Source organism: Rhamphochromis longiceps, linkage group LG2 (assembly GCF_057381845.1).
Source record: "Rhamphochromis longiceps isolate RC_006_pf linkage group LG2, R_longiceps_female_GT1.1, whole genome shotgun sequence".
Lineage (NCBI taxonomy): Eukaryota > Metazoa > Chordata > Actinopteri > Cichliformes > Cichlidae > Rhamphochromis > Rhamphochromis longiceps.
This window is the reverse complement of record NC_140558.1, coordinates 35,298,091-35,321,937: the sequence shown is the minus strand read 5'-3', so window position 1 is coordinate 35,321,937 and position 23,847 is coordinate 35,298,091. Positions and strand designations below refer to the sequence as shown.

General features: G+C 40.9%; 3 protein-coding genes across 3 annotated transcripts; all 3 read left to right on the top strand.

Moving 5' to 3' along the window:
- The first annotated feature begins 4,897 nt into the window (after nucleotides 1–4,897).
- LOC146677745 (uncharacterized) lies at nucleotides 4,898–11,779 on the top strand. Its single transcript, XM_085380086.1, has 11 exons — nucleotides 4,898–4,920; nucleotides 5,033–5,049; nucleotides 5,119–5,394; nucleotides 5,481–5,750; nucleotides 5,843–6,417; nucleotides 9,714–9,862; nucleotides 9,950–10,005; nucleotides 10,078–10,290; nucleotides 10,386–10,655; nucleotides 10,742–11,014; nucleotides 11,107–11,779. Exons 1-11 carry the CDS (start codon nucleotides 4,898–4,900, stop codon nucleotides 11,727–11,729), a joined length of 2,745 nt encoding a protein of 914 aa, XP_085236212.1. The 3' UTR covers nucleotides 11,730–11,779.
- A 1,377-nt stretch (nucleotides 11,780–13,156) lies between these two features.
- smtnl1 (smoothelin-like 1) lies at nucleotides 13,157–16,830 on the top strand. Its single transcript, XM_085425751.1, has 5 exons — nucleotides 13,157–13,423; nucleotides 14,686–15,278; nucleotides 15,378–15,492; nucleotides 15,609–15,760; nucleotides 16,098–16,830. The coding sequence occupies exons 1-5, from the start codon at nucleotides 13,331–13,333 to the stop codon at nucleotides 16,480–16,482; spliced, it is 1,338 nt and encodes a 445-aa protein (XP_085281877.1). The 5' UTR covers nucleotides 13,157–13,330; the 3' UTR covers nucleotides 16,483–16,830.
- Nucleotides 16,831–17,567: 737 nt separating this feature from the next.
- On the top strand, nucleotides 17,568–22,465 carry LOC146677743 (uncharacterized). Its single transcript, XM_085382658.1, has 4 exons — nucleotides 17,568–17,967; nucleotides 20,451–20,551; nucleotides 20,633–20,711; nucleotides 21,034–22,465. Exons 1-4 carry the CDS (start codon nucleotides 17,673–17,675, stop codon nucleotides 21,843–21,845), a joined length of 1,287 nt encoding a protein of 428 aa, XP_085238784.1. The 5' UTR covers nucleotides 17,568–17,672; the 3' UTR covers nucleotides 21,846–22,465.
- Nucleotides 22,466–23,847: the final 1,382 nt, after the last annotated feature.

The following is a 23,847-nucleotide window of genomic DNA, read 5'->3' as shown; positions in this document are numbered from 1 at the left end:
AAAAATACACATAGTAATCTTAACATTAAAAAGTTCTCTTAAAGAACTAAACCCACATCAACATGCAATGAGCGCTGATTCGACCAGTGCTGCTTACAGCCTTTGGCCTGCCCACTGTTATTTTCTCAAGACCCAAAAACATGGTTGACCTGAGGCAGATTTTGGAGGTTTTTTTGAGTTTTAAAGATGAGAAGCTCCTCTCTCCAGAGTGACTGGAAGAGTTAAGAGTCGACTGACTGCCAGCTAAGTTAATGTTAACTGGCAAAGTAAATAAAAGAAACAATGTTGTGCGACCAGAAGTTATGTTATTCAAGTGTCACTCCCCAAAAGTTAAGGCAGCAGCATTTAATTATTTTTCATTATATTTATTCATTATTATCTGCTCCACTCACCACTGTCTGCTCTAGCGTTTTTCTCCTCTTCCTCTTTTTCACTCACAGAACTTTAAATCCTCAAATTTTTCACTCATTGGTTTTTGTTGTTGTCTTTTGGTTTGTTTAAACAGGATCATGCACATCGCAAAACGTGAGTGACTGGAGTCAGGTGGAGGCCTCATAGGGAGTCAAGGTCTCTCCTACTGTCACTGCAAACTTTGACCACCACCCACCAATCAACAACTTTACAGGTATTGATGAATGGATTTTCTTACAGTTTTTGTTGTAAGCTAGGCTACAACAAAGCTAGATTTTCATCTGAGTCTGCAAAAAAAAAAAAAAGACAGGGATGCATTTCACTATAAGATCAGATCACCAAAGAGGACTTTGGTAATAATGTGCTTCATAAAAGTGATGCTGGAGCTTTTTGGGTGTATCTGGAAGCTTAGAAATTTGTCTGATTATGAATCGAACCAGGTGCAGGTGTCATTATGGTTGCCTTTAGGGTTATGGGCTTTAGGAAAAGTAAATGAGTGTTCTGATATGAAAACACATGCATCTATATGATTATTCATGTAATTGGACATAAACATACATACATGCATAAATCAGTATTTTAGTGTGAGTCTTCTGCAGAAAATGACTGTGATCAATCCTCAGAAGTGATGGAAATCTGTGTGTGTGTGCTGTATTGCATAACGGGCAGTCAGACACACTCTTCATTCGTGCCAGTCTGATAAGTGCCAACATCAGCAAACCGTTGGACAGGAAATTGTCACATGTCATCGAATTTATATTTCTTTAAAATTCGATCCCCAAATAGAGAAACCACGGGACATCACACTCACTACTTCCTCTTTCTGAAAACGTTTAGGTAAAAGAAAAAGTTAGTGCCACATGTGACTTATGAGATTAGCTGGTGACAAAAATTCTAAACATAGGATTTTGTCACAAGATTTACAGTTTTATTCTTTAGCTTATGTGTACTGTTCAAAAATGCTGGCGAGTTTTGGCTTGCACAGTGCGCGGCTGTCAGGTTGGATGAGGAAGCTCCTCAACTGAACAGGTGTGACGTTTGTTTGTGACTTCTGAAACCTGAAGTTTGGCATTTTGCCTGCCACCAGGATGTTTTTAAGAGCCATCAGTCACGAGTTAGGGGGTGGATCTGACTGTTGATGTGGCGGCAACTTCTCAATAACAAGTGAGCTCGAACCTAAAACAAAATGATGATCATGTTGTAGTAAATAAGACTTAAAACTATCAACTGAAGCCATAACCAATCAGGAAAGTATCTACTGAGTTCGTAAATCAAGTGAGCAGCAGGGTAATGTTGTCATAGACTCCTGCACAGTTGAAACAGCTTCACGTTTTCACACCAAGAGACCAAATCTTTGTTATTGCATACGAAGGGAGTCAAAATTGAAGTGAATGAGAGTACCTATGACTGAATGTGAAGGTTCACTGGTATGAATGAATCAATGACCATGTGACCTTTGGCAAACGGACAAACACAGACCTAGTTAATGTTTAAAAGTTAAAGAACAGGCGTTTTTAACTCTTTCCCCCGTAAAGATGACATCTGACAACTTTCCCCGCCCACCCTTGATGAATTTTCACACTTCAGTATAAATCACTAAAGATGAAAGATTTGAGTTTCTCTCTAAATAACAATCTGTTTACTGACAACAAAGCATTCATATATGCATAATTAATGATAATCATTTTTCGTTTAACTCGGTGGACATATCTGAACACCAAGAAAACCCTTCCACACACATGATCGATGATGTAGTTGATGCATAAAAATGCAGTTACTTGAAGTTTATAGGACGGTAAAGAATCTTCTAATTTCATTTTTTAAAATTCCTTTTAAGACCACAACCACATTCTTCAGATAAACGTTCAAAAATAAAGAGAGGGAGCTGTGGATTTTGTCCCAATCAATAATACTGATATAGACTTGGACACAGATATCTCGGCCTTCTATCTTAAAAGCCAGAACGATAACAGCAGGAAGAGCAAAGTAGCAATAGTCGCCCTTTTTGTTTGTGACAACAGGAAATGGGTGTTGTTTTAAGACAGACTTGCAAAATTAGGAAACTATTCTTTAAGCACACATACATTCACACACCGTCACTTTATTAGTTACACTATGCTAGTACCTTTTGCCTACAGAACTACCTTAATTCTTTGTGGTACAAGGTGCTGGAATCCCTGCTCAGCGATTTTGGTTCATATTTACATCACAGCATCACACAGTGGCAGCAGAATTGTCTGCTGCACATCCATGATGCACTCCTACATTGAACCACATCTGAAAAATGCTCTTTTGGATAAGATTTGGTGGCTTTATAGGCCATTTGAGTACAGTGAATTTCTTAAATGGTGAGTTATCCTGCTGGATCCCTTTATGACCACAGTGTACCCATCTTCTGATGGGAACACTATGGTCGTAGAGGGATGGACATGGTCAGCAATAGCGTCCAGGTGTTTAAACAATGCTTACTTGGTAGTCCAAATGTTGCAGCAGAAATCGATAGTCATCAGACCAGGCAATGTTTTTCCAATCTACTATAAGTACTATTCAGTTTTGTTGAGCTTCAGTTTTCGGTTCTTAGGTGAAAGGAGTGGTACCTGTTGTGATCTTCTGCTCCTGCTTCAAGGTTCTGCATAACTTGCTTTATAACCACTGTTTATTTGCATTACTGTTACCCTCCAATCACATCACATCAGAATGACCGTTCACCTCTGACATCAACAAAGTGCTAATGGTTTGTTTGTGCTCTGGCACAAGCAACCACGCAACCTCCAAAGGCACTTACATCACATGAGTCTGACCACATCTTTAGATTAGGTCAACTTTAAAAGTCGTTACATTTAAAACAATGAGTGTAGTTGCATGTGATTCTACTAATCAGCTCTTACTCTTTTTATTTGCTGTATGCGCTTAAAAAACACAAGAGGCGTCAGTGTGTTTTTTTTTTTTAAGCTGTAATCTTGCTTGGTGCAGTGTCTGCACAGCCAGACCCGTATGATGTTGATGCTCTGTTTGTGTGCACACACAAAACTGCAGGCAGGCCTGCCCTCATTAGAAAACAGCTTCGAGTCTATTTTTAGTCGGCAGCTTTGTCTGAAGTCTTTGTAAGAGGGGATGTACACTTACGTGATATTGTGATCTCCTGCAGCGATCCCATTGTCCATTAAATCCACACATTGTTAGTCCTGTAACATGAAAGCAGCCTGGAGAAAGGACTCGGGAGGCTTCTGCGCTCTCACACACCCTCTTAGTATATGAGTACTAGCTGGTTTGCTGCTCCCAGCTCTGGTCTTTGCTCAGGTTTAATCCTCTACAAAAATTAATTTCTTAAAAAGAATCAAATATTTTAATTAGAATAACTTTAAATACTCATTAAAACTTGCATTTGCTCGTCTTCACTAAATTCGACTCCTTGTACTATTCATCTGTCTCATGATGAACTAATAGCTATGTGTTTGATATACGCTAGCTCGTGAAGTGTGCCTACGGTCCTTTTGCGCCACCGTGTGACCATAGGAAAAAAATGCGCTGAATAAAACGTAACAATATTGTGTTCCGCAGGATTATAGGATATAGGATTACATGTAAATAAGAATAAAGCCTCACTGGTTTGCATGAGAGTCATCAAAAGTGTGGGAAAACTGGATATATGAATACATAAATTAAGAATAAAAACAAAAATAACAAATCATTTCTTGCGTTTTTGATACTGACATGTTTACTTCTTCTTGAACGACCTACTTTCTCTTAAGAAAACAAGTCGGATGATTGCCTGAAACCACATTTGATCATTTCCCCTCTATCTCTAACTATAGCTGAGTACTTCTTCCACTGACATACATTGTAATGTACTGTGATGCTGAAACATCCTCTTGGTGTTTATGTGTCCTTTTCCTCCCCGTTCTCCAGCTGTTTCCGGCTCCATAGCTGAATGTTTTTACTGGTGAATCTTTTTGTTTGCGTGTAGTTGTTTACTTCTTTTATCATTCTCACTCTAATTCCAATTCTCTGGTCCTCTCAGTGAATAGTTATTGAAAGGGATTTCTTCCACTCCCTCCATCACCAGTACTACATTGGTGTGATACTGTGATACATTATTTGTGTTTTGTTTTACATTTTTTATATTGACGCTGAAATTTTCAAACAGACTAGAAATCTGATCAAAGGTGATGCTGTGCCTCAATTCACAACAAAGATCAACAGAACAGTGAGAGGAGAAAAAGGTGCATTAATGGTTGGATTAAAGTTGCATTTGCTTTCAACAAAAAATATAATCATCATCAACAACAACAAGAAAAAGAACAAACACAAATTAAAATGTGTTATCTTCATTCAAACACCTGAGCAGTTTACGCTGAAGCGTGATTCACTTTTCAGGCAGGTGTTTCTTTTTTAGTCATTAGGCTCTGATTGGTTAAGACTGCTCTCTGGCAGCATTTATAAGCCTTCACCTCAGTCAACTTTATTGCTGGTAGCCTTCAGAATGATGACAACAGACTACTTCTTGGGGTATGTGGCAAGTGTATTTTAATTTCTGATCTTCTGGCCTATTATAGTTAATGATCTTTTACAAATGTTTTAGGGGTTCAGTCCTTGTCTTGCTGATTGTGCATATATGCAGCCTTCCTCTTGAGAAAGGTAGGTGAAACTTTTCCATATATACAAACTGTAGTGCTTAACTTCTATTAATGTTTCCTTCTCCCTCAGGCTATTATCCAGGCACTCCTTACCGGAGAGGTAACACAAACACTGCAGGTAATGTTGCCTTAAGCCAGGGTGGCCCTTATGCATACCCATCCTTTGTTGTTGTACCTTATAATGCTCAGTATGGAGGGGTTGCAGTGCAGCAGCCTGGTGTCTATCAATATGCTCCCCAGAGTGTGCCAGTATTATATACTGGCTCCAGTTCTTCTGGTCCTGCCCAGGCTGGAGGATACACGACTGGCTCCACACAGGGTGGAGGTGCTGTTCGACCTGCAGCTGGTAAATAATGGAATCTTTCATGATGCACTACAAACATTTATTGTGAACATTACCAGCAAGTGTTGTGTGGCTTTCTCTTTCAAAAGGTTCAAATGTTGGTGTTTCTACTGGAGGAAGCAGCGCAAATACTGGTGCTAATGTTGCCCTAAGCCAGGGAGGACCTTATCCATACCCCTCTGTAGCTGTGCCTTATAGTGCTCCATATGGAGGTGTTGCAGTGCAGCAGCCTGGTTTCTCACATGCTGCTCAAAGTGTGGCAGCACCATACACCGGCTCCAGTTACTCCGCTCCTGCTCAGGCAGGAGGAAGCACAGCTGGCTCTGCACAAACTGGAGCAACTTCTCAACCTGCAGCTGGTACCTAGTGTGATGATGCAGTATAAATGCAATCATTAGGATCTCCTGACCCGAATCCTTGGTAACCTTGGCTTAAATTTTGCTTTCCTTAGAAATCAACTGGGCTGTCCCACCTCCCAAGCTCGGTGAGGAATCATCACCCAACCCTCAAAGCCTTGCCTCTGGCACAGCTGAGCCTGGTGCGCTTCTACCACCAGTACCTGCGTACCAACCAGGAGAGTTGTCCCACTATGAGAAGGCTGCTGAGGCTGGGGACTACCAGTCGGAGACAGAAGAACTAGGTCGCAGGACTGTCCCAGCTACGATGGACTCTTTTGCTGCTGCGGGTGGACTGGCATCCCCAGGCTTTGCCACAGGACAGTTTGGAATGGGTGGACTGTGGGGTAGTCCGTATCCATCCTTTGACTTCTTGTTCCTGACTGGCCAGTACCCTGCGGGCACAGTCAGTCACTTCAGCCAGGACTACGAGCAGGGACGAGACTACTCTCACAGCACTCACTACCTGAAAGACCACCCCTACCCCGGCTTTGCACAGTCAGTGGGGGCTGTTGGAGCAGCTCAGAGCCTTCAGACTCCCAGCTTGTATGTGAGCAGTCCAGTGGTGGGAGGTTATTACCAGGTTGGAGCACAAATGGTACCCGCTTCTTCCTACACAGGTGTTTCGCAGGTATGTTTCCTAATGTCTAAATTTTACCACAACTGCATGTTGTAATTGTACTTACACTTCCCTCTTGTCTTTCAGATAAAATACTAGCTGAATCCAATCGGCTTACTGAACTGGGCAACACAATGAACTGGTGAATGACTCCATGTGATACAATAAACTTGGTTTTCAGTGTTTTGAAACAGTGACTTCAGTCTCCTCTGTAGTGAGTGGTAATGAAGCTTTACACCCACCCTCCCTTGCTACTCCGGCAAGGCTCTAGTGCCTGTTCATATGTCTGTGGATAAATGCCAATTGCTGTAGTCAGCCTTGGATACTTAATGGTTCAGTAGTCTATAGCTTCTAGTATATCTTCGGTCTCTGATACAAAAAGCAAGACCCTAGTGTAAGGCCCCAATGATTTCCAAACTTGGGCAGATTTAGGCAACTTTTTAAAACCCTGATCAACTAATTGGCATGATAAAGACAAGCTAATAATTCTAGGTATTTAATTTCCCACAGAAATTAAAGCACTTGAGATAACTAAGACATCTGTCATGTTGGGAGTGAGACTACACAGAATTCACTTTACTAGTTTGCCATACAGTAGTTCCTTTTCAGGTCTTAAAGTGAGGAAATGTAAAAATCTATGGCATGTAACTGGCTTGCAAATTTCAGATTCTGTTGGCATAAAACATGAACATTTGTATTGCATGATGTTGCTGCATCGGAGTATAAACACTATAGGACAAGCCTGCTGCTTTATATTATGCTTCCCCCCCCCCCCCCCATGTGGCCAATAAATCAAGTTTTAATAACGCTCCTCTACACAAACTTGTAGCACAGATGAATGCTGTGATTTCTGTAACTAGCATGTCAAATGAACATGCAACAGTTTATCATCAATGATTTGCAGACACTCCCACACAGGTGTTAACAGCATTTACAAATCCACAATCCTTTCTACTCTCTTGACTTTATGTCCTCAGCTCCATGTGAAAGACTAACAGCTATGCATTACAGCTCCACTTTTCACATTAACCACCATTTATGAAGTAACTGCAGGCCATATAAGACCAAAACAAAGACTATTTTGCTAATTTCTAGTTCCATCTTTATTTGTGGATTACTAGAGTAGCTTTGCATGATGCAGTTTAAAATCCTTATTTTTATTATAGTGGTCTTGGTGCACCTCTCAAGTTCATTTCCTGTCTGCAACAAGAAATTTCAGTTCCCTTCCCCCTCCCTTGAAATTAATTTCCTTTGGACTGGCTGCCTCTAGCATGCAAAAGCTTTGAACAGCGTTTGGGTGGGGCTTCTTCTGAACTCACAGCCATAGACGTGTGCCATGAGATGGCCATATCAATGATATCAGTTGTCATTGACATAATATGGAAATGAGCAACAACAAAAAACAGTTTGAGCACTGGCTCATAGAGATGACTTTCACACATAATGCCCTCAATATTTGAAACTTTGTAAATATTAAATATGATTATTCACCACTGTAACTGTAAATGAATGATTTATTTTATTGGCACATAGACAGACGCTTTATTTTTAAGATTTGTGTTAAAGATCACCTTTTCAGCTCCACCAAGGCAGTTGTTTGCCTTGTCAGGTATCTCGGGCTCTGGAGGTATATGTTTTTGATTTGTGGTTTTTGTAGGGTTTGTTATTTGTTTGTTTACTTGTTTCTCACTTCAGTCCAACCCCCAGTCTTCTTTGTGTATCGTGTGTTGTCTGGGTTTTTCTTTGCTCTTCATTGCTGCGTCTCACTGTTCTGTAGCATCCTAGCTAGTCGTAGCAGGCGTCTATTTCTCTTGGATGTGTATTCCTGTTAAAAGGATGTTTGTCCTCCCTATTTTTGCCAAGTATTTTACCACATGGGATGATATGATCCCTGAGGTTATTGCTCTCATATTGTAGGGCTTACCTTACAAAGACTACCATGAGTCACTTGTTGTGAACTGCTGCTTCTGTCTGTATGCTGTTCAGAGCTAGCCAACAGCAAATGTAGGGTCTGGTTTTGGAGCTGTTCCTATATTAACTGAACTAAATTATTATAAGAGATCTTCCCTTTTCCCCATCCCCATGTGCTGCTCAAGAGCAGGGGTCGGTTAACCTTATTCTATTTCACCTATATTTTCATGTGAAAGTACTTTGTAACTGTAGTTGGTCTTAATCTGTTCTGAGGTACTATTATCTGCACTTGTGGCATGTGATGTTTCTTATAAGGGTCACTATGTTATAAAAATATATAGTAATTCATTTTAAGCAGTTTCATTGTTTATTGTTATTGTGACCAACAGCTGTACATTATTGAGATTTAAGCTCTGTTTATGAGAGATGGTTTTAGGACCTACATGAGACAAATTATTTTATTTCCCATTAAAGTGAATTTTAATTAAACTTCATTTTTATTGCACATTTCTTCCTAACAAATGTATAATGTTGCTGAAATGTCCAAAAAGCTAGAAGTCTAATAAGGGTCGTATTGGCTCAGTGTTCGCACATCTCACAGAAAAGGTCAACAGAACAGTGAGAGATGAACTGTCACTGATGATTAGCATAAAACTGCTTAGATTTCCACAAAAATGGAATCATCTATCCAAATAACAAATGCAAATGAACCCTTGTTATTTTTCAGAATTTGACGTCTACACCATCTGAGATTGTTGTAGGGTAGTCAGCAGCTCCTCGCACCTAACAGGTGTAACTATGAAGTGAGAATAATGAGTCTGCAAGCAGGTCGATCTCAAAGCTTTACACGTCACAGACGTGGCTCTGTTTTTACCTGGGAAATCACTGCGGTAACTTATACTGAACGCTTAACCTGGTTAAGCCAGGTTATGTAGACAGTTTCCATCTAAAAGTGTTACGTCTCCACTGATTCCTTTATTTACAGCATGTTTAAGTGCCCTAAAGACTGTTGGCTAAATATGTTTTATATGTGCACACTGTTAAGCTGTACCTTTAGTACCTTATAAACACCATGAATAAAACCCAGCTGTAGTTACAGCAGCACAAATGCACATCACATTATCACTGGGATGTGACATGTGATGCACAAAATGTATAAATGCTTTTATACTTGTACTTTATACTATACATTTCTGCCACATGAATCACTTGTATTATTTGCATCAGTGTTGCATTTTAAATCTTTATTTTTCATACTATTTCTAGATTTTACCATCATTTTATTTTCATCATCTGATAATGTCTCTGATTGGACTCATTGTCTTCATATAGGAATTGTTGATTGTTGAAGCCCAGTTGATAGCCACCTTTATGATACTCCTTATCTTTGACTCAAGCTTGAGTCACCTTTCCAGCAGGTGTATTCCATTACTTCTTTAAGCTCTGATTGGTTAAGACTGCTTTCTCGCAGCATTTTTAACCCTTCACCTTTGGTAATTGTTCTACTGGTTGCCTTCAGAATGATGACTGCAAGCCTCTCACTGGGGTATGTGGCAGGTGTAGTTGGCTTTCTCTTTTTACACAACTGACTACTTTTTGTAGGCACGTGATTGATATTTTCAAATGGTTTCAGGGGTTCCCTTTTTGTCTTGCTGGTTGTGGATATATGCAGCCTTCCTCTTGAGAAAGGTAAGTGAAACATTCCTAAACATACAAAACTTTGTGATAAATCTTCATTAATTTCAGTTCTTTCTCACCCAGGCTCTAATCCCAGCACTCAATACAGGATAACTAATGTAAACACTGCAGATAATCTTGCCTCAAACCCAAGAGGAACTTTAGCCAATTTAACTCCTGGACTTGTTCCCTACAGCCCTCAATACAGAGGGGTTCTAGTCCCAGCATATGTCAGCTCCAGTGTTTCTCAACCTACTCAGGCTGGTGGATACACAGCTGGCTCTACATTAACTGGGGGTACTGTTCAGCCTGCAGCTTATAACCAGTGAAATATTTCATGAGTTTAAATGTGCATTGCTCTCATTACAAAAAGGCATTCTGCTTTCTCCTAGATTTAAATGTTGGTGCTTCCCCCGGTAGCAGTAACACTGCAGGTAATGTTGCCTTGACTCGGGGAGGACCTTATGCATACCCATCCTCTGTGGTTGTACCTTACAATACTCTGTATGGAGGGGTTGCAGTGCAGCAGCCTGGTGTCTATCAATATGCTCCCCAGAGCGTGCCAGTATTATATACTGGCTCCAGTTCTTCTGGTCCTTCCCAGGCTGGAGGATACACGACTGGCTCCACACAGGGTGGAGGTGCTGCTCGACCTGCAGCTGGTAAATAATGGAATATTTCATGATGCACTACAAACATTTATTGTGAACATTACCAGCAAGTGTTGTGTGGCTTTCTCTTTCAAAAGGTTCAAATGTTGGTGTTTCTACTGGAGGTAGCAGCGCAAATACTGGTGCTAATGTTGCCCTAAGCCAGGGAGGACCTTATCCATACCCCTCCTCTGTAGCTGTGCCTTATAGTGCTCCATATGGAGGTGTTGCAGTGCAGCAGCCTGGTTTCTCACATGCTGCTCAAAGTGTGGCAGCACCATACACCGGCTCCAGTTACTCCGCTCCTGCTCAGGCAGGAGGAAGCACAGCTGGCTCTGCACAAACTGGAGCAACTTCTCAACCTGCAGCTGGTACCTAGTGTGATGATGCAGTATAAATGCAATCATTAGGATCTCCTGACCCGAATCCTTGGTAACCTTGGCTTAAATTTTGCTTTCCTTAGAAATCAACTGGGCTATCCCACCTCCCAAGCTCGGTGAGGAATCATCACCCAACCCTCAAAGCCTTGCCTCTGGCACAGCTGATGAGCCTGGTGCGCTTCTACCACCAGTACCTGCGTACCAACCAGGAGAGTTGTCCCACTATGAGAAGGCTGCTGAGGCTGGGGACTACCAGTCGGAGACAGAAGAACTAGGTCGCAGGACTGTCCCAGCTACGATGGACTCTTTTGCTGCTGCGGGTGGACTGGCACCCCCAGGCTTTGCCACAGGACAGTTTGGAATGGGTGGGCTGTGGGGTAGTCCGTATCCATCCTTTGACTTCTTGTTCCTGACTGGCCAGTACCCTGCGGGCACAGTCAGTCACTTCAGCCAGGACTACGAGCAGGGACGAGACTATTCTCACAGCACTCACTACCTGAAAGACCACCCCTACCCCGGCTTTGCACAGTCAGTGGGGGCTGTTGGAGCAGCTCAGAGCCTTCAGACTCCCAGCTTGTATGTGAGCAGTCCAGTGGTGGGAGGTTATTACCAGGTTGGATCACAAACAGTACCTGCTCCTTCCTACACAGGTGTTACGCAGGTATGTTTCCTAAAATGCCTACATGTCACAATCTGCATGTTGTAACTGTACTAACTCTTTCCCTCTTTCCTTCCAGATAAAATACTAGCTGAATCTCAAAGGCATGAGCACAAGTTTAATCAATAAAGTCTTATGAAATACTCCTGGTCACTTTTCTTATTAGTGGTGGTGCGGGAACGACTAAGGTTGTAGAAATTGCATGTAATGTAACTACTGGGCTCAATTTATGATCTGTTAAAAGACCGAATGCGCGCCTGAATTTAGACCTGCCCATGTGGGGTTTATGACCTTAAGGGAACTACTTGGGTTTTCTGTTGGCAACCTGTAGTGACCCATAAGTGGACAGTCCCACTTATGGCCTGGTATAAGCAAGTTTACCCTGCTCAGGCTGTCAAGAAGGGCATCCAGTTTTGTAAGTTGTAGATCTATATGTTAAGGTGGATCTCACACTGGCAGTAACCTATATACGCTTTCAAGTATTTAACATAAAAATACTGGAAGGGTTTACTTTCCCTGGTGGGAATTGCAAAAAATGTGGACACACAAGCAGTACAAGGGAATCACTTGGAAACCTTTCACCTAAGCTACAGACAATAATTTGAATCCTCCACATATGTACAGATTCTGAAATCTACTAGATTATAGGAGGGTAACTATAAATAGCTGAACTCCCCCTCCCTTTGCCACATGGCTCCTTCTTTCACAAACATCCAGGTTACATTAGATGAAGAGCTGTGATTTGAGTCGTGATGTACAAGGTGTTGACAGGAGAACTGCAGTGAGTTTAGAGCGAAATGATACATGGACCATTTGATTCCACTCAAGAAAGAAAGCCTACTCTAAGGGAAATTATGTACATTCACTAAGAAAAGGCCCTCAAAAGTCACATTTGGGTTTCAGGGCTGAAAATTTTACTGTCAAGTACATTTATTTTTTTCAAAAAAATAAAATAAGTGTGTGTAATTTCTTAAATAAATATTTAGGTGGATTTTATTGCTTTGAACAGAGCTGAGATAGACCACTCACGCGGATTTGTTTCATGTTTCCTTTTCTTGACCTTTTGCTATAAGTATAAGTTTCCCAAATGTTGAACTGTTGCTTTTAATTTTATTAATTTAAGCATCCCAACAGTACAGTACTCTAAATCACCACACTTTACAGTAAGAGCTTATAAACGGGACAGGTGGTAGCTAAATTGTGTCTATATTTTGCTAAAAGAGAGAAGGCATATTTAATGGTTTCAGTGCTTATGTATATGTGTGTGTGTACAACCATGGTTTCCACAGCAGACGCAGCTGTCCGGCCTGGAGGACTGAGCCTATGTCACTGTAACTCTATTTCGGGAACCTGTGTTGTCCAAAAGGTCAGATAAAGAAGCACAGGAATCCTTACAAAGCAGAGGGCGGGGGTGTCGGGTGAAGGCGGATATTCACAAACCAACACACACACACACACACACACACACACACACACACACACACACACACGTGTTAAAACTCAGGACAGTGTTGCTGAGAAGGGGAGAAAGGCAGACAGGAATAGTGGGACACAGAGACATTAAGAGGGGCTTTCACCTTTGACTGAATTAAAACGTTAGTGTACCAAAGTCTGATCTGACCTCTAATCCAGCTGATACACACACATTTATGGACACCATGGATGGAGAATCACCCAAACAGGACACATCCGATTCCACGGAATCAACCAATCCCACTGACACCAACAACAACAGCAACCAGGTCTGTATCATTTATTTATTTATTTAACATGTTCATTAACATTTTCACATTCACCCACAATGACTGTCCATCATGTTCTGTACTGGGAAAAAGCAGTGAGAGTGTTCGTGGCTGTAGCAGGTGCTGTGTTGGGACAGCAGAGCGGGAGAAGGGGTTGTTGGCTGCATTTGCTACACCTGTTCTTACTACTGGCTGAAGAATGACACATACACACGTAAATACACACTCACACAAGTTATGCAAAGTAGTGCACATGACACACACTAAGCCACACATACAACGTTGGAGTTTCCTTTTCCCACTGATGAGTCACTGCTGTGATGCCTGACCTGGTGTGTCATTAATAAACAGGGTACATGGGCCTATTTAATCATGAGGAAATAATAATGTATGCATTACATTTTTTTTGTATGAAGATTTTTAACATATGATGTGAGATCATTGGTTTTAAAACTGTAAAAGGCCAATTTTCCCCTTGAAAGTTCCAACTCTGAGGTGTATATTTATAATACTCAACAAATCCCAGAGCTCCAGGTCTCACATTACAAGGACTGTGTTATCCCTCGAGTAACTTGTGGAAAGTCCACTTTATTTATACAGCAGCTTTCATGTAAACAGCTCAAACGTTTCACATAGCAAGACCAAGAACTGAAGAACACAGAAAAATCACAAAGAATAATTTTAAAAATACAAATCAGAGTTAATGAAAGAAATACCTAAAAAAAAAATACAACACACAGCAAATGAACTAATGGCTCGCATTACAAATCTGAAATAAATAAAATAAAAAACACAATAAACTTTTGTTCATTCTTCATACATTTTTTCATGAAAGAAACAGAAAAAATCCTCTTTACAAGACTGAAAAGAAGAAGATAGTTATCAGAGATGTAAATAACTGAAAGAAAAGAGGAAGACTATCCTCTGAGTCATGCTGAAAAGAAAACATGTGATGTAGTGCCCCCACAGAGAAATGACTATGAAGAAGCTTCTCCCTTCTTCACAAGGGGTCACCACAGCGGGTAAATCTGGATCTCTGATCTGGCAAAATTCTATATGGGATACCCTTCTTCACCCAAACCCAGGGAAAGGAAATAGCAAAGAAAATTACTGTGTAACCTACACTGTTACTTATACTGAATACTCCACCTTAAACTCCACTTTGTCTTGATGCCTTGGTATAAGGCTAGAATTTAGAAGTGATAGAACTATTGTCACAGACATGTATTACGAGTGTTTGTCACATATTTATTTTTGCACAGGCCGGCGAGCCAGAGGTGGAGAATAAAGACTTGGGGGAAGGAGCAGAAGGTCAGAGGGTAATGGAGACTGAGGATAAGGCTGAGGAAGCTACTGTATCAGAAGAGGCAGAAAAGGAGACGTCAGGAGACACAAAGAAACCTCAGACTGTGTCACAGTCTGGTGAAGATGATACTGAAGCAGCTGCACAAGATAAGGAGAAAGCATCTACTGGTGCTGAGGTGAAGGATTCTGAACGTGAAGGAAAAGATAAAGAGGAGGATGCAGAAGAAACCGAGAAAGGAGGGCAAGTGGCAGAGATCCAGAGTAGTGAGACTGGAAAAGATGGAGAGGACATGAAGGACAAAGAGAAAGAGAAAAAGGAAATAGGTAAAGATGTGAAAGAACAAGAGGCAGAGAAGAAAAAACAAGTGACAGAGGAAGATGCAGAGCCAAAGGACAAAGGAAAGACAAAAGAAGCAGAAAAGCAGGCAAAGCCCAAAAGAAAGAGTGGTCCCCCCTCCTCTTCTCTCTCTCGACCAAGACCCTCTGCACGCTCCATAAGAGCGTCTGCTAAAAACGACATCATCGCCAAGTTCCAGAAGGGCGCACCAGAGTGAGTAACTACATGATGCTTAGTACCTCAAATTAGAGTGTGACAGTTAAAAATGTTCCTCAAGAGGTTAAATCAGAAACTGTGTTGCAACACTGCTAGGACACCAATACCTCGCAACTTCAAGATTCAGAAGTCATCTGCTGCTGTGGCTACAGGAGCTTCAATCAAACAGAAGATACTTCAGTGGTGTCGCAACAAGACTCGGAACTACGAGGTGAGCTCAGCGTTAAATCTTTATCTAATGCGACACATCCGCATTCTAGATCCAGAGATAAAAGAAGACCTAATTTAAGATGCTCTTCCCATGTGTCTGTCTCTTGCATTTTTTAGGGCATCAACATAGAAAACTTCTCGTCATCCTGGTGCAATGGGATGGCATTCTGCGCTCTGATTCATCGTTTCTTTCCAGATGCTTTTGAATACAGCTCACTGAAGCCAGAGGAGAGGGAGAAAAACTTCACTCTGGCCTTCAAAACTGCAGAGTATGGATTTCTTCATTCTTTCTTCTCTCAGTTCAGTTCAGCTAAGACTGAATAACACAATTACAATATTTAAGAGTCGGAACTTTACATGCAGAACATAATATAACAAGGTCACGGTGAATAATACAAAAGGAGAACTGCTGTGAAAAGAATGTAACTAAAATAAAATTCTGCATGTTGGCTGTCCAAAAAAGAAAGTTTCAGGAAAACAATGTATGGAATGACACTGTTAATGTAAATGCACCTGGTTAGAAATCTCTTATTCATATTACTATGAATGACTGCCACCTTGTCACCTCAACTTTATCCTTTCCCCTCCTTTGTGTATCCCTGACAGGTCCTTGGCTGACTGCTGCCCTCTGCTGGAAGTGAGTGACATGCTCATGATGGGTAACAACCCAGACCCAATGTGTGTGTTCACATATGTCCAGTCCCTGTGCCACAGCCTCTCCAAAATAGAGAAAGAGAGGAAGGACAAAGAGAAGGGGGAGAAAGAGAAGGCTGGTAACGAGGAGGAAGAGAAGGACAAAGGAGATGATGCAGCAGGAGAGGTGTCGCCAGAGAAAGATGAGGAAGAGTCTGCTGAGAACGAGACGATGAGCAGTCAGGAGGATAAACCAGTAGACGGTACAGAGATGGAGGGCACTAATGAGGAAGGGAGTCCATCAAAGAGCTGTGTGGTGGAGGAAGGTCAGAGTTCATCAGTCGAGGCAGAGTCTTAGACAGACACTGGCAAACACAAAGACTGAAAAGACCAAAAAGATTGTTTATGGTACTACAAGGAGCAAGTCTTAGTCTGGCATTGTTGGACTGACTACTGTCGGAGTAATGAGGTACAACAAAAAAATCACTCAAAACTAAAATACTTGTGATGATGATGTCTCGTAGTTGCAGCGTGTTTGAAAATGTACTTCTGTGTGTGTTTTTTCCATTTACAGATATGCTGTTTTTTATGTTGTTCTGAGCACGAAAAGCAAGAAATTGCTGTGTATCTATGAAAAAATAACAATGAAACAAAGATCTTGTGAATTAAAAAGCTGCTTGTGCAATAAGAAAACCTTGAGAGAGTGTGTGCCGTATTTACTTTTTTCATAATACACATGAAAAGGTTAAACTATTTCTGGTCAGATGTTAAAATTTTGAGTTGTTCCAGATTGTTACTGTGAACAAGGTAACAGTGGGGAGGGGGTTATGACACTGTGAAAGATTGTGCGGGCAAATGTTCAGGGTTTTCAGGCAGACAAAAGATGCTACAAGAGCTGTGAAAAGCTTCCAAAAGAAAAGTTGGTCTGCTAATGCAATTTATAACACTATCCTCCATTAAATTGAATGTAAACAACACCCCAAAGCAGGTTTCTCTGGGCCAGAGCTTATTTAAGAGGGCCAGAGACCAAGTGTAGGTCTATCCAATTCAAATTTAATATTGATTTTGTTAATCGTAGATCCCCCACATCCCCCAAACTAAAGCGGAAAGCGAACAGCTATCATTACTCCTGTGATGGTACTGGGGAAACATTAATCTATATAGATGAGGTAACTCCCCCTCACATGTGAAGTCATCATTATGTTTAAATATGTGGAGAGACATGTTCTTTCCTGGAAGGCCTTTTAAAAATGTAAACCCATTGAAACAATTCGCTGTATCGAAACAAACTAATACCACAAAGCCAACTGTTGAGCAACTAAAACTATATCAACCAAGAATTGCCTTCAAAACTACAGAAATTGGTTTCTTCAAACAAACATCATCACCAGCCAAGCATCACCCCCCAGTGTCCCTGCTTTCTGGGTATTACGGTAATCAGCATCATGCTACCAGGAAGGCCATTGTGTTGTCTCTTTTGTTAAGCTAACCTACTGACCGTGTTGCGCCCTTTTTTCAACACAAATCTCGGTGGCAGCAAAGTGAAACATGTCCACAAACATGCCACCGGGGAGCCTGAATCTGGAGTCACAGCTTTTGTCCATTATGGACGTGCTGGTGAAAGCGGCGGTGGCAGAAATCAGCCAGCTGTTCTCGGAGAGCTCGGCGTCTCTCCGTCTGCATTTAACCCAGAGCTTGAAGGAAAACGAAAACCTGAGGACGAGGATGAAGGTTATGAGGAGTGAGCTCTTCTCCCTCAGGCTACAAACCAGAACTAATCGACCAGCGAGCCGCTTTTCTCCCATCAGAGGAAACATAACCAAACCACGAGCTAAGCCACAAGGTAACGATACTTTCACTTTAAAAGTACTTCATACTCGAGTAACAAATAACATTCCGCCCCCGCCATTTATATAATTAACTATTAAATACCCACCGCTAGTTACTTCAAACTAATAACGTATAAAACAGCTGTTTTAGCTAGTTTAACGAGTTGATTATGAAAATGCAGATGTGCGGAGTAGTATCGCGCATCAGACACAGCTGGCCCTGGTCATGTGACACAGATAACAGAACCAGCGGGTTTTTTATTGTGGTGATAAAAGTTTATTCGGCTTATTAAATGTGAATTCACTCACTTACTTAAACTTAATAATGGTCAGCTAAACCGAAACATAAATAAATAAACAAATACACAAATAAATAAAGACACATTTCGATACGCTCATTCAAAGCCTCAGTCTAAAATAATTGTTAAGTGGAATTTCCGCTTAAAGTATGTGATGCTGAATTATAACAAGTCCAACCTCAACTCAGAACATGTGTCTGTCCCTTTAAATACATTTAGTCTTCACCACAATCAACCCATAAAGAATCAAAGACTCAGGTACACAGATTATTTATGGACATATTCTATGTTATCATAAATCACTAATACGATGAATTAAAAATCAATGTCTTACATGATCTTTCATATTACATTTCCTTTATAGACATTTTTTTTAAAGGAAAAGTAATGTTTTGTCACTTTTATTGTGTTCACTGTCAGGTAATTGAGTGGCGTAAACCACAGAGACCGTAGAGAAATGCCATTAATTCCCTGAGTTTTAAGTTCCATATCATATTTGGTGTCGACATGTCAACTTGTTTTTTTTGCAGACACAGAACATAAACAGATTTCCCTAACATTTGTTATCTCTCATTAATTGACTCTTTTACTCTCTGCATGAATCTGAGGGTTGATTAATAGCATACCGACTTTATATCAAGCTTAAAGTCAGAGCTGTCTGTGTCTCAAAAGTGTCTGAATTGCTTAATTAATAATTTTCTGCAGCATTAATCCTTTTCTTAGTTTACAGTTTTATTTTTTATGCAATTCACTTCAATTTTGAATTCAGTCTTATGTGCATAGCTCCAAATCACAGCAACTGTGAGCTCAAGGCACTTAATTAATGTCTTTTTTATCACTATTTTATCATCATCCTCTGACAAGACCTTTGACTGGAGTAGGCGACACTCATAGGGATCATTTTGTGCAAAGAGGAATCATATGACATGTGAAACACTCGTTTTTCTGTGAGCGCACACAGAGCCTGCTTTTGTGATGCTTGTTATCTCCGCTGGGGGTATTAGGTGTTATTGAGCCAGCTAATGAAAAGAAAACCTGGCTGTGTTGAACTTCCTTCATTTTATTCCTGTCAGCTCGTTTCAGCAAACACATGTGACACCAACAGGGAAGTTGCCTCCCCCCCGTCTATTCTTGACTCTTAAAATCTTTCGTTTTCAGCTCGTATAAATACTGATACCAACAGATGAACAAATAGCTAACTGAAAGTAAATCAAATATTTAATAAAAATATGGAGGACTTGTCCATATTTGGTATTACAAACTGTGCAGTAAGGCTTTGGTGCAAATATTTGTTGAGACCAGGATGTCTAAATGACTGTGACTCACCTCTTCAAAAGTACTGTGTTTAGTTCAGGTTTTGATCAATCTTGAGGTAAAAGTAACACAGAAACTAGTTATAAAAACTAACCATTTTCTGAAATCAAACCAAACTGAACTGAGGGTATAAACTCAAAAAAGAAATAATATTAGAAATATTAAAAAATGATCAGCTGTAATATCTCTGGGCTGCACAATATGAGGAACCTGCATAAGGCTGCAAAATTGTTCTGTATTTTAAAGACTTTAAAAGCTTACAGTTTCTTCTGCTTATCTAGTTCAGGGTTGCAGGGAAAACTTTTACATTTAGACTGTAGATGTGACAATGAATCTAATCTCTGGACTGTGGGTGAAAACTAGAGTACCTGTAAAGAACCCACGCAGAAAGAACACACAAACTCCACATAGTCTGAATTCAAAGCAGGATCGTCTTGCTGTGAGATGACAATGCTGACCACTGCACCACCAGGCCTGTCACACTCTATAAGTGTCAGCGAATAAAAATGCTTTGAAGCGTGCATATTCAGTGTGGCTCTGTAGTTCAGTGATTTATACATTCACTAGCATTGCAGTTAACATTGCTTTAAATAAAACTAACCACCACAAGTCTTTCCTGGGTGGTGCAACAGTACAGCTAATAAAACAGTTGTGGGTTTGAGGACAGTAAAGGTATGATTGTTGCTCTTCTGTGACTACATCAACACCATCTGTGGTCACAGTTATTTAAGTTACCCTCAAAGTAGTAGGGTCCTGGGTTCAAATCTGTGCTTATCTAGGGACAGGACACTCTCACAAAAGACATTCTTAATCTAAGGAGTTTCACTTCCTGGTTAAATAAAGATTAATGAATAATAAAAATGTATTTTCCTTTTCTTCTTCAGTTCTCATCAAATCACAAGTGGCTCAAAAGGCGGGTGGGGAAGCTGCTTCTATCGTCCTGCAGTCGGAGAAAAAGACCACCTCCTCAGCAGCTCAAGTGCAGGTACATGCAGTCCATAAATGAATAGCAGTAGCTCTGTTTGAAATCTAGCTTGCTCATGCATAGCTGTCCTTAATGTGCTAGTGTGCAGATGTGGAGAGTCCAGATGTCATTCTAATCAAAGATGAGGATGATGTGGGTGGATGTGGGCCAGATGTTGGTGGTGAGTAGGATTTTTAAGTGAGCTTAAAGGGCTGATTAATTATTATTTTTATTTGTATTTTATGTCTTTACTTGTCATCACTACAGCTCACAGATTCTAAAAGCCTAGATTGTCTATCTTCTATCTTAGGGCTGAAAAACAATTATACCAGGCAAGCCGAGAATAGGAGGAAGAAAGTAGATCAGACGTCAAGCATCTGATAGAAAGTCTCTCTTTCTAAATTACACACAAGCAGTTCCTCATTGATGAGTGCTGAGTAAGACTGGCCTAAGCGCTTCTGTTTCATAGTGGCCTTTAAAGATGCTATTCTCTGTCTTTTCAGATCAGGGTGACTTTAGAAACCACAGTCTGCAGGGCGGTGTTGCAACAGGAGCTCAGAATTTGGAGCCAGCTGGTTCCTCTTGCTCGACAGGTGATAACGAGGAGCTGAGAATCGTGTGCGTTCACGGCCGAGGCGAAGGGCCTCTACAGGATGAAAGTGACACCCTCTTCTCTGCGTCTGAGCTTCAGGCTTTTAGCTCTCTGTCTGACCACAACGTCGGCCACGACAGCCTCCTGAATTTCACCACTGGCGCAAGTGACAGAGCTCCAATGAGAGTCACACAGGATAACAGTGCCGGACTGGTGAGAAACAACCAACTTGAAAGAAATAATTCCACACAAATGGCTCCGACAGCATTGAACCCTGGATTGAAATCGCCACTAGTAGTAACTGAGGGTCAAGTGGGGCACCCCAGCCACATGAGCCAGTTCCCACAGCAGCAGAACGTCTTCCCTCACACCGCCAACAAATCCCTGGACTGCAACTTCTGTGGCGAGCGCTTCCACAGCCGCGAAGACCTCATCGTACATCGCGCGAGTCACACCGGGGAGTCTCCGGTCCCTTGCTCTCTGTGCGGCAAGTCGTTTGTCAACAAGACCACACTTAGCATCCACATGCGCATTCACACGGGCGAGAAGCCGTACGCATGTGCGCAATGTGGAAAACGCTTCACGCAGAACGGCAGTCTGAAGATCCACCTGCGGACACACTCCGGAGAGAAGCCGTACACCTGCAGTCAGTGCACAGCCAGTTTCAACAACCCCAGCAACCTTCGCAGACACATGATCACACACACCAACGGGGCGCTCTGACCCCAACGAACTAGAAAGACTTGATAGACTTTGCAGTTTAGAAGCACTTTTACTGTCATTTGTGCCACAGTGTAAAACTGTTTTGGATCACGCGCACTTGTAGATTCCAGATACGCTGACACAAACGCTGTTCAGATTTTTTAACTATAGGAAAACCGGCTTTCTATTCTCGAGCGTGCACAACAGATCCTCAAATGAAGACACTGAAATAAAGAACCATGTCACAGTTAGCAGTGGGTGACTGTGGATTACTTCTGTTTTGGTCTATGTTATTTCAAAATGGGATATCAATTATCATTTAAAGCTTGGACCACAAAATAATTGCCAGAAAATGTTTAATGAAATTATTGAACATTCGGACAAGTTTTTAAAAATAATATTTGAATACTAATTTGCATATATGAGTTTAACTTTGTTTCATATTTGCTCGTTTTTTGCGTTAGTACCTTAAAAATGTCATGCGCAATTTATTTAGGTTTGTCAGGGGGAAGATTACACTAGAAATCTCAGAAATTGCTGTCAAATATGATACGCTACGCATTAAGGGGTTAAAGTCTATTTTATAGCAGACTTCTGTATCGATAAAGTACCACGACAAGACTGTTTGTGGCCAGATTTGAGCATTTCTGAATTTTATTTATGCACCACATTTAATACAGTGTTATAAAGCATTCCAGCTCAATGATTTGCCCACTGCAGCAAACTGATATATATTAAATTAATGTTTTCTGACCCCAGACTCTGTTCTAGGAAGCACGTTCAGCATACTCAGGTTATTCCCTTTATCTGGATTCACTTATTCTAACACTAGTAATCAGGATAAGCAGTCACATGAAGCTGGCTATCAGCTGGCTAACTTAGGGTTTCCTCTCTGTGTTCATATCAAAGAGGTGGCGTTGGCAGAATCTGACCAATTACAAAGATGGATAAGTGACAGCAGAGTGGCTGATTTTACACAAGAAGATCAAACTGTAGTATTAGAAAACTATGAAGCAGTTACACACACAATACAAACTGAAAGTAAAACGGATTCTGCAGACAAAGCAGCAGTAGGACTGCGTGTATGCTTCAAGTGTTTTTGTTAGTAAGACTGGAAAACACCTACTGTTTTTAATAATATAGCAAGTTGAAGCTAGGAAAGAAAGCTGGCCAAAAATGCAGACGGTGTAAGTTAACAGATGCATCAATATCACAATTCTGTTTAAAGATCTGATAGCTGATAGGTGGTGATTTTATACCTGTTGATCTCTAATCTCAAATATAACCCACACTGGTCTGCAGCATGAGTTACCATGGCGATGTCCAAACTGCAAAAAGTGAATAAAGGTTAACCCTGAAGTTACTGGGCTTAGTTCAAATCCACTGATGTAAAGCTGCTTTTATATACTATAGGGATACTTTTAAGTAACTGCCGAGCTTCCTCAAATAATAAGATTTAATTCAGTCTGAACTTCAAACAAATTGAGAACGAAAAACATGAATCATTACTTATAACAGTTGCTTTTACATGTGTATTATTTCCTTTAAAAACGCACTACCTCTACTGTTGTCATTTTTTGCAGCTTTTTTCCTCTTTTTTGTACTTCCTGGATAGATAGGGCAATAATATGCTAGTCAGTGTGGATATTCTGAATAAATATAGTTGCTTTTTTACTCGATGCCTGAAGAGTTTCATTTTGCACCTCTAGAGTGCAGTGTTGTGGCCCCCCCCCCAGCACTTATAATGTCTTAAGGCCTGGTCACACTGAATCACTGTGGGTGGGGGGACTCTCAAGGAAACTGGGGGAAATTCCTCACATTGTTCCTCTTTCCACCCTACCCACACTTAAGTATTGCCTAAGAGTTTGTAGTTTGTTTTTTCTTTGATTTTACCGAAAGCTCTGGAAAGTCAGACTGTATTAAAAAAGAGACTTGACTCAAAGTGTTAAAAAAGACACTAAAATTCAAAATAGTAAAAATAAAAAACAAACCCTTAGAGGTATAGTCATGCACTAAGCCTTAA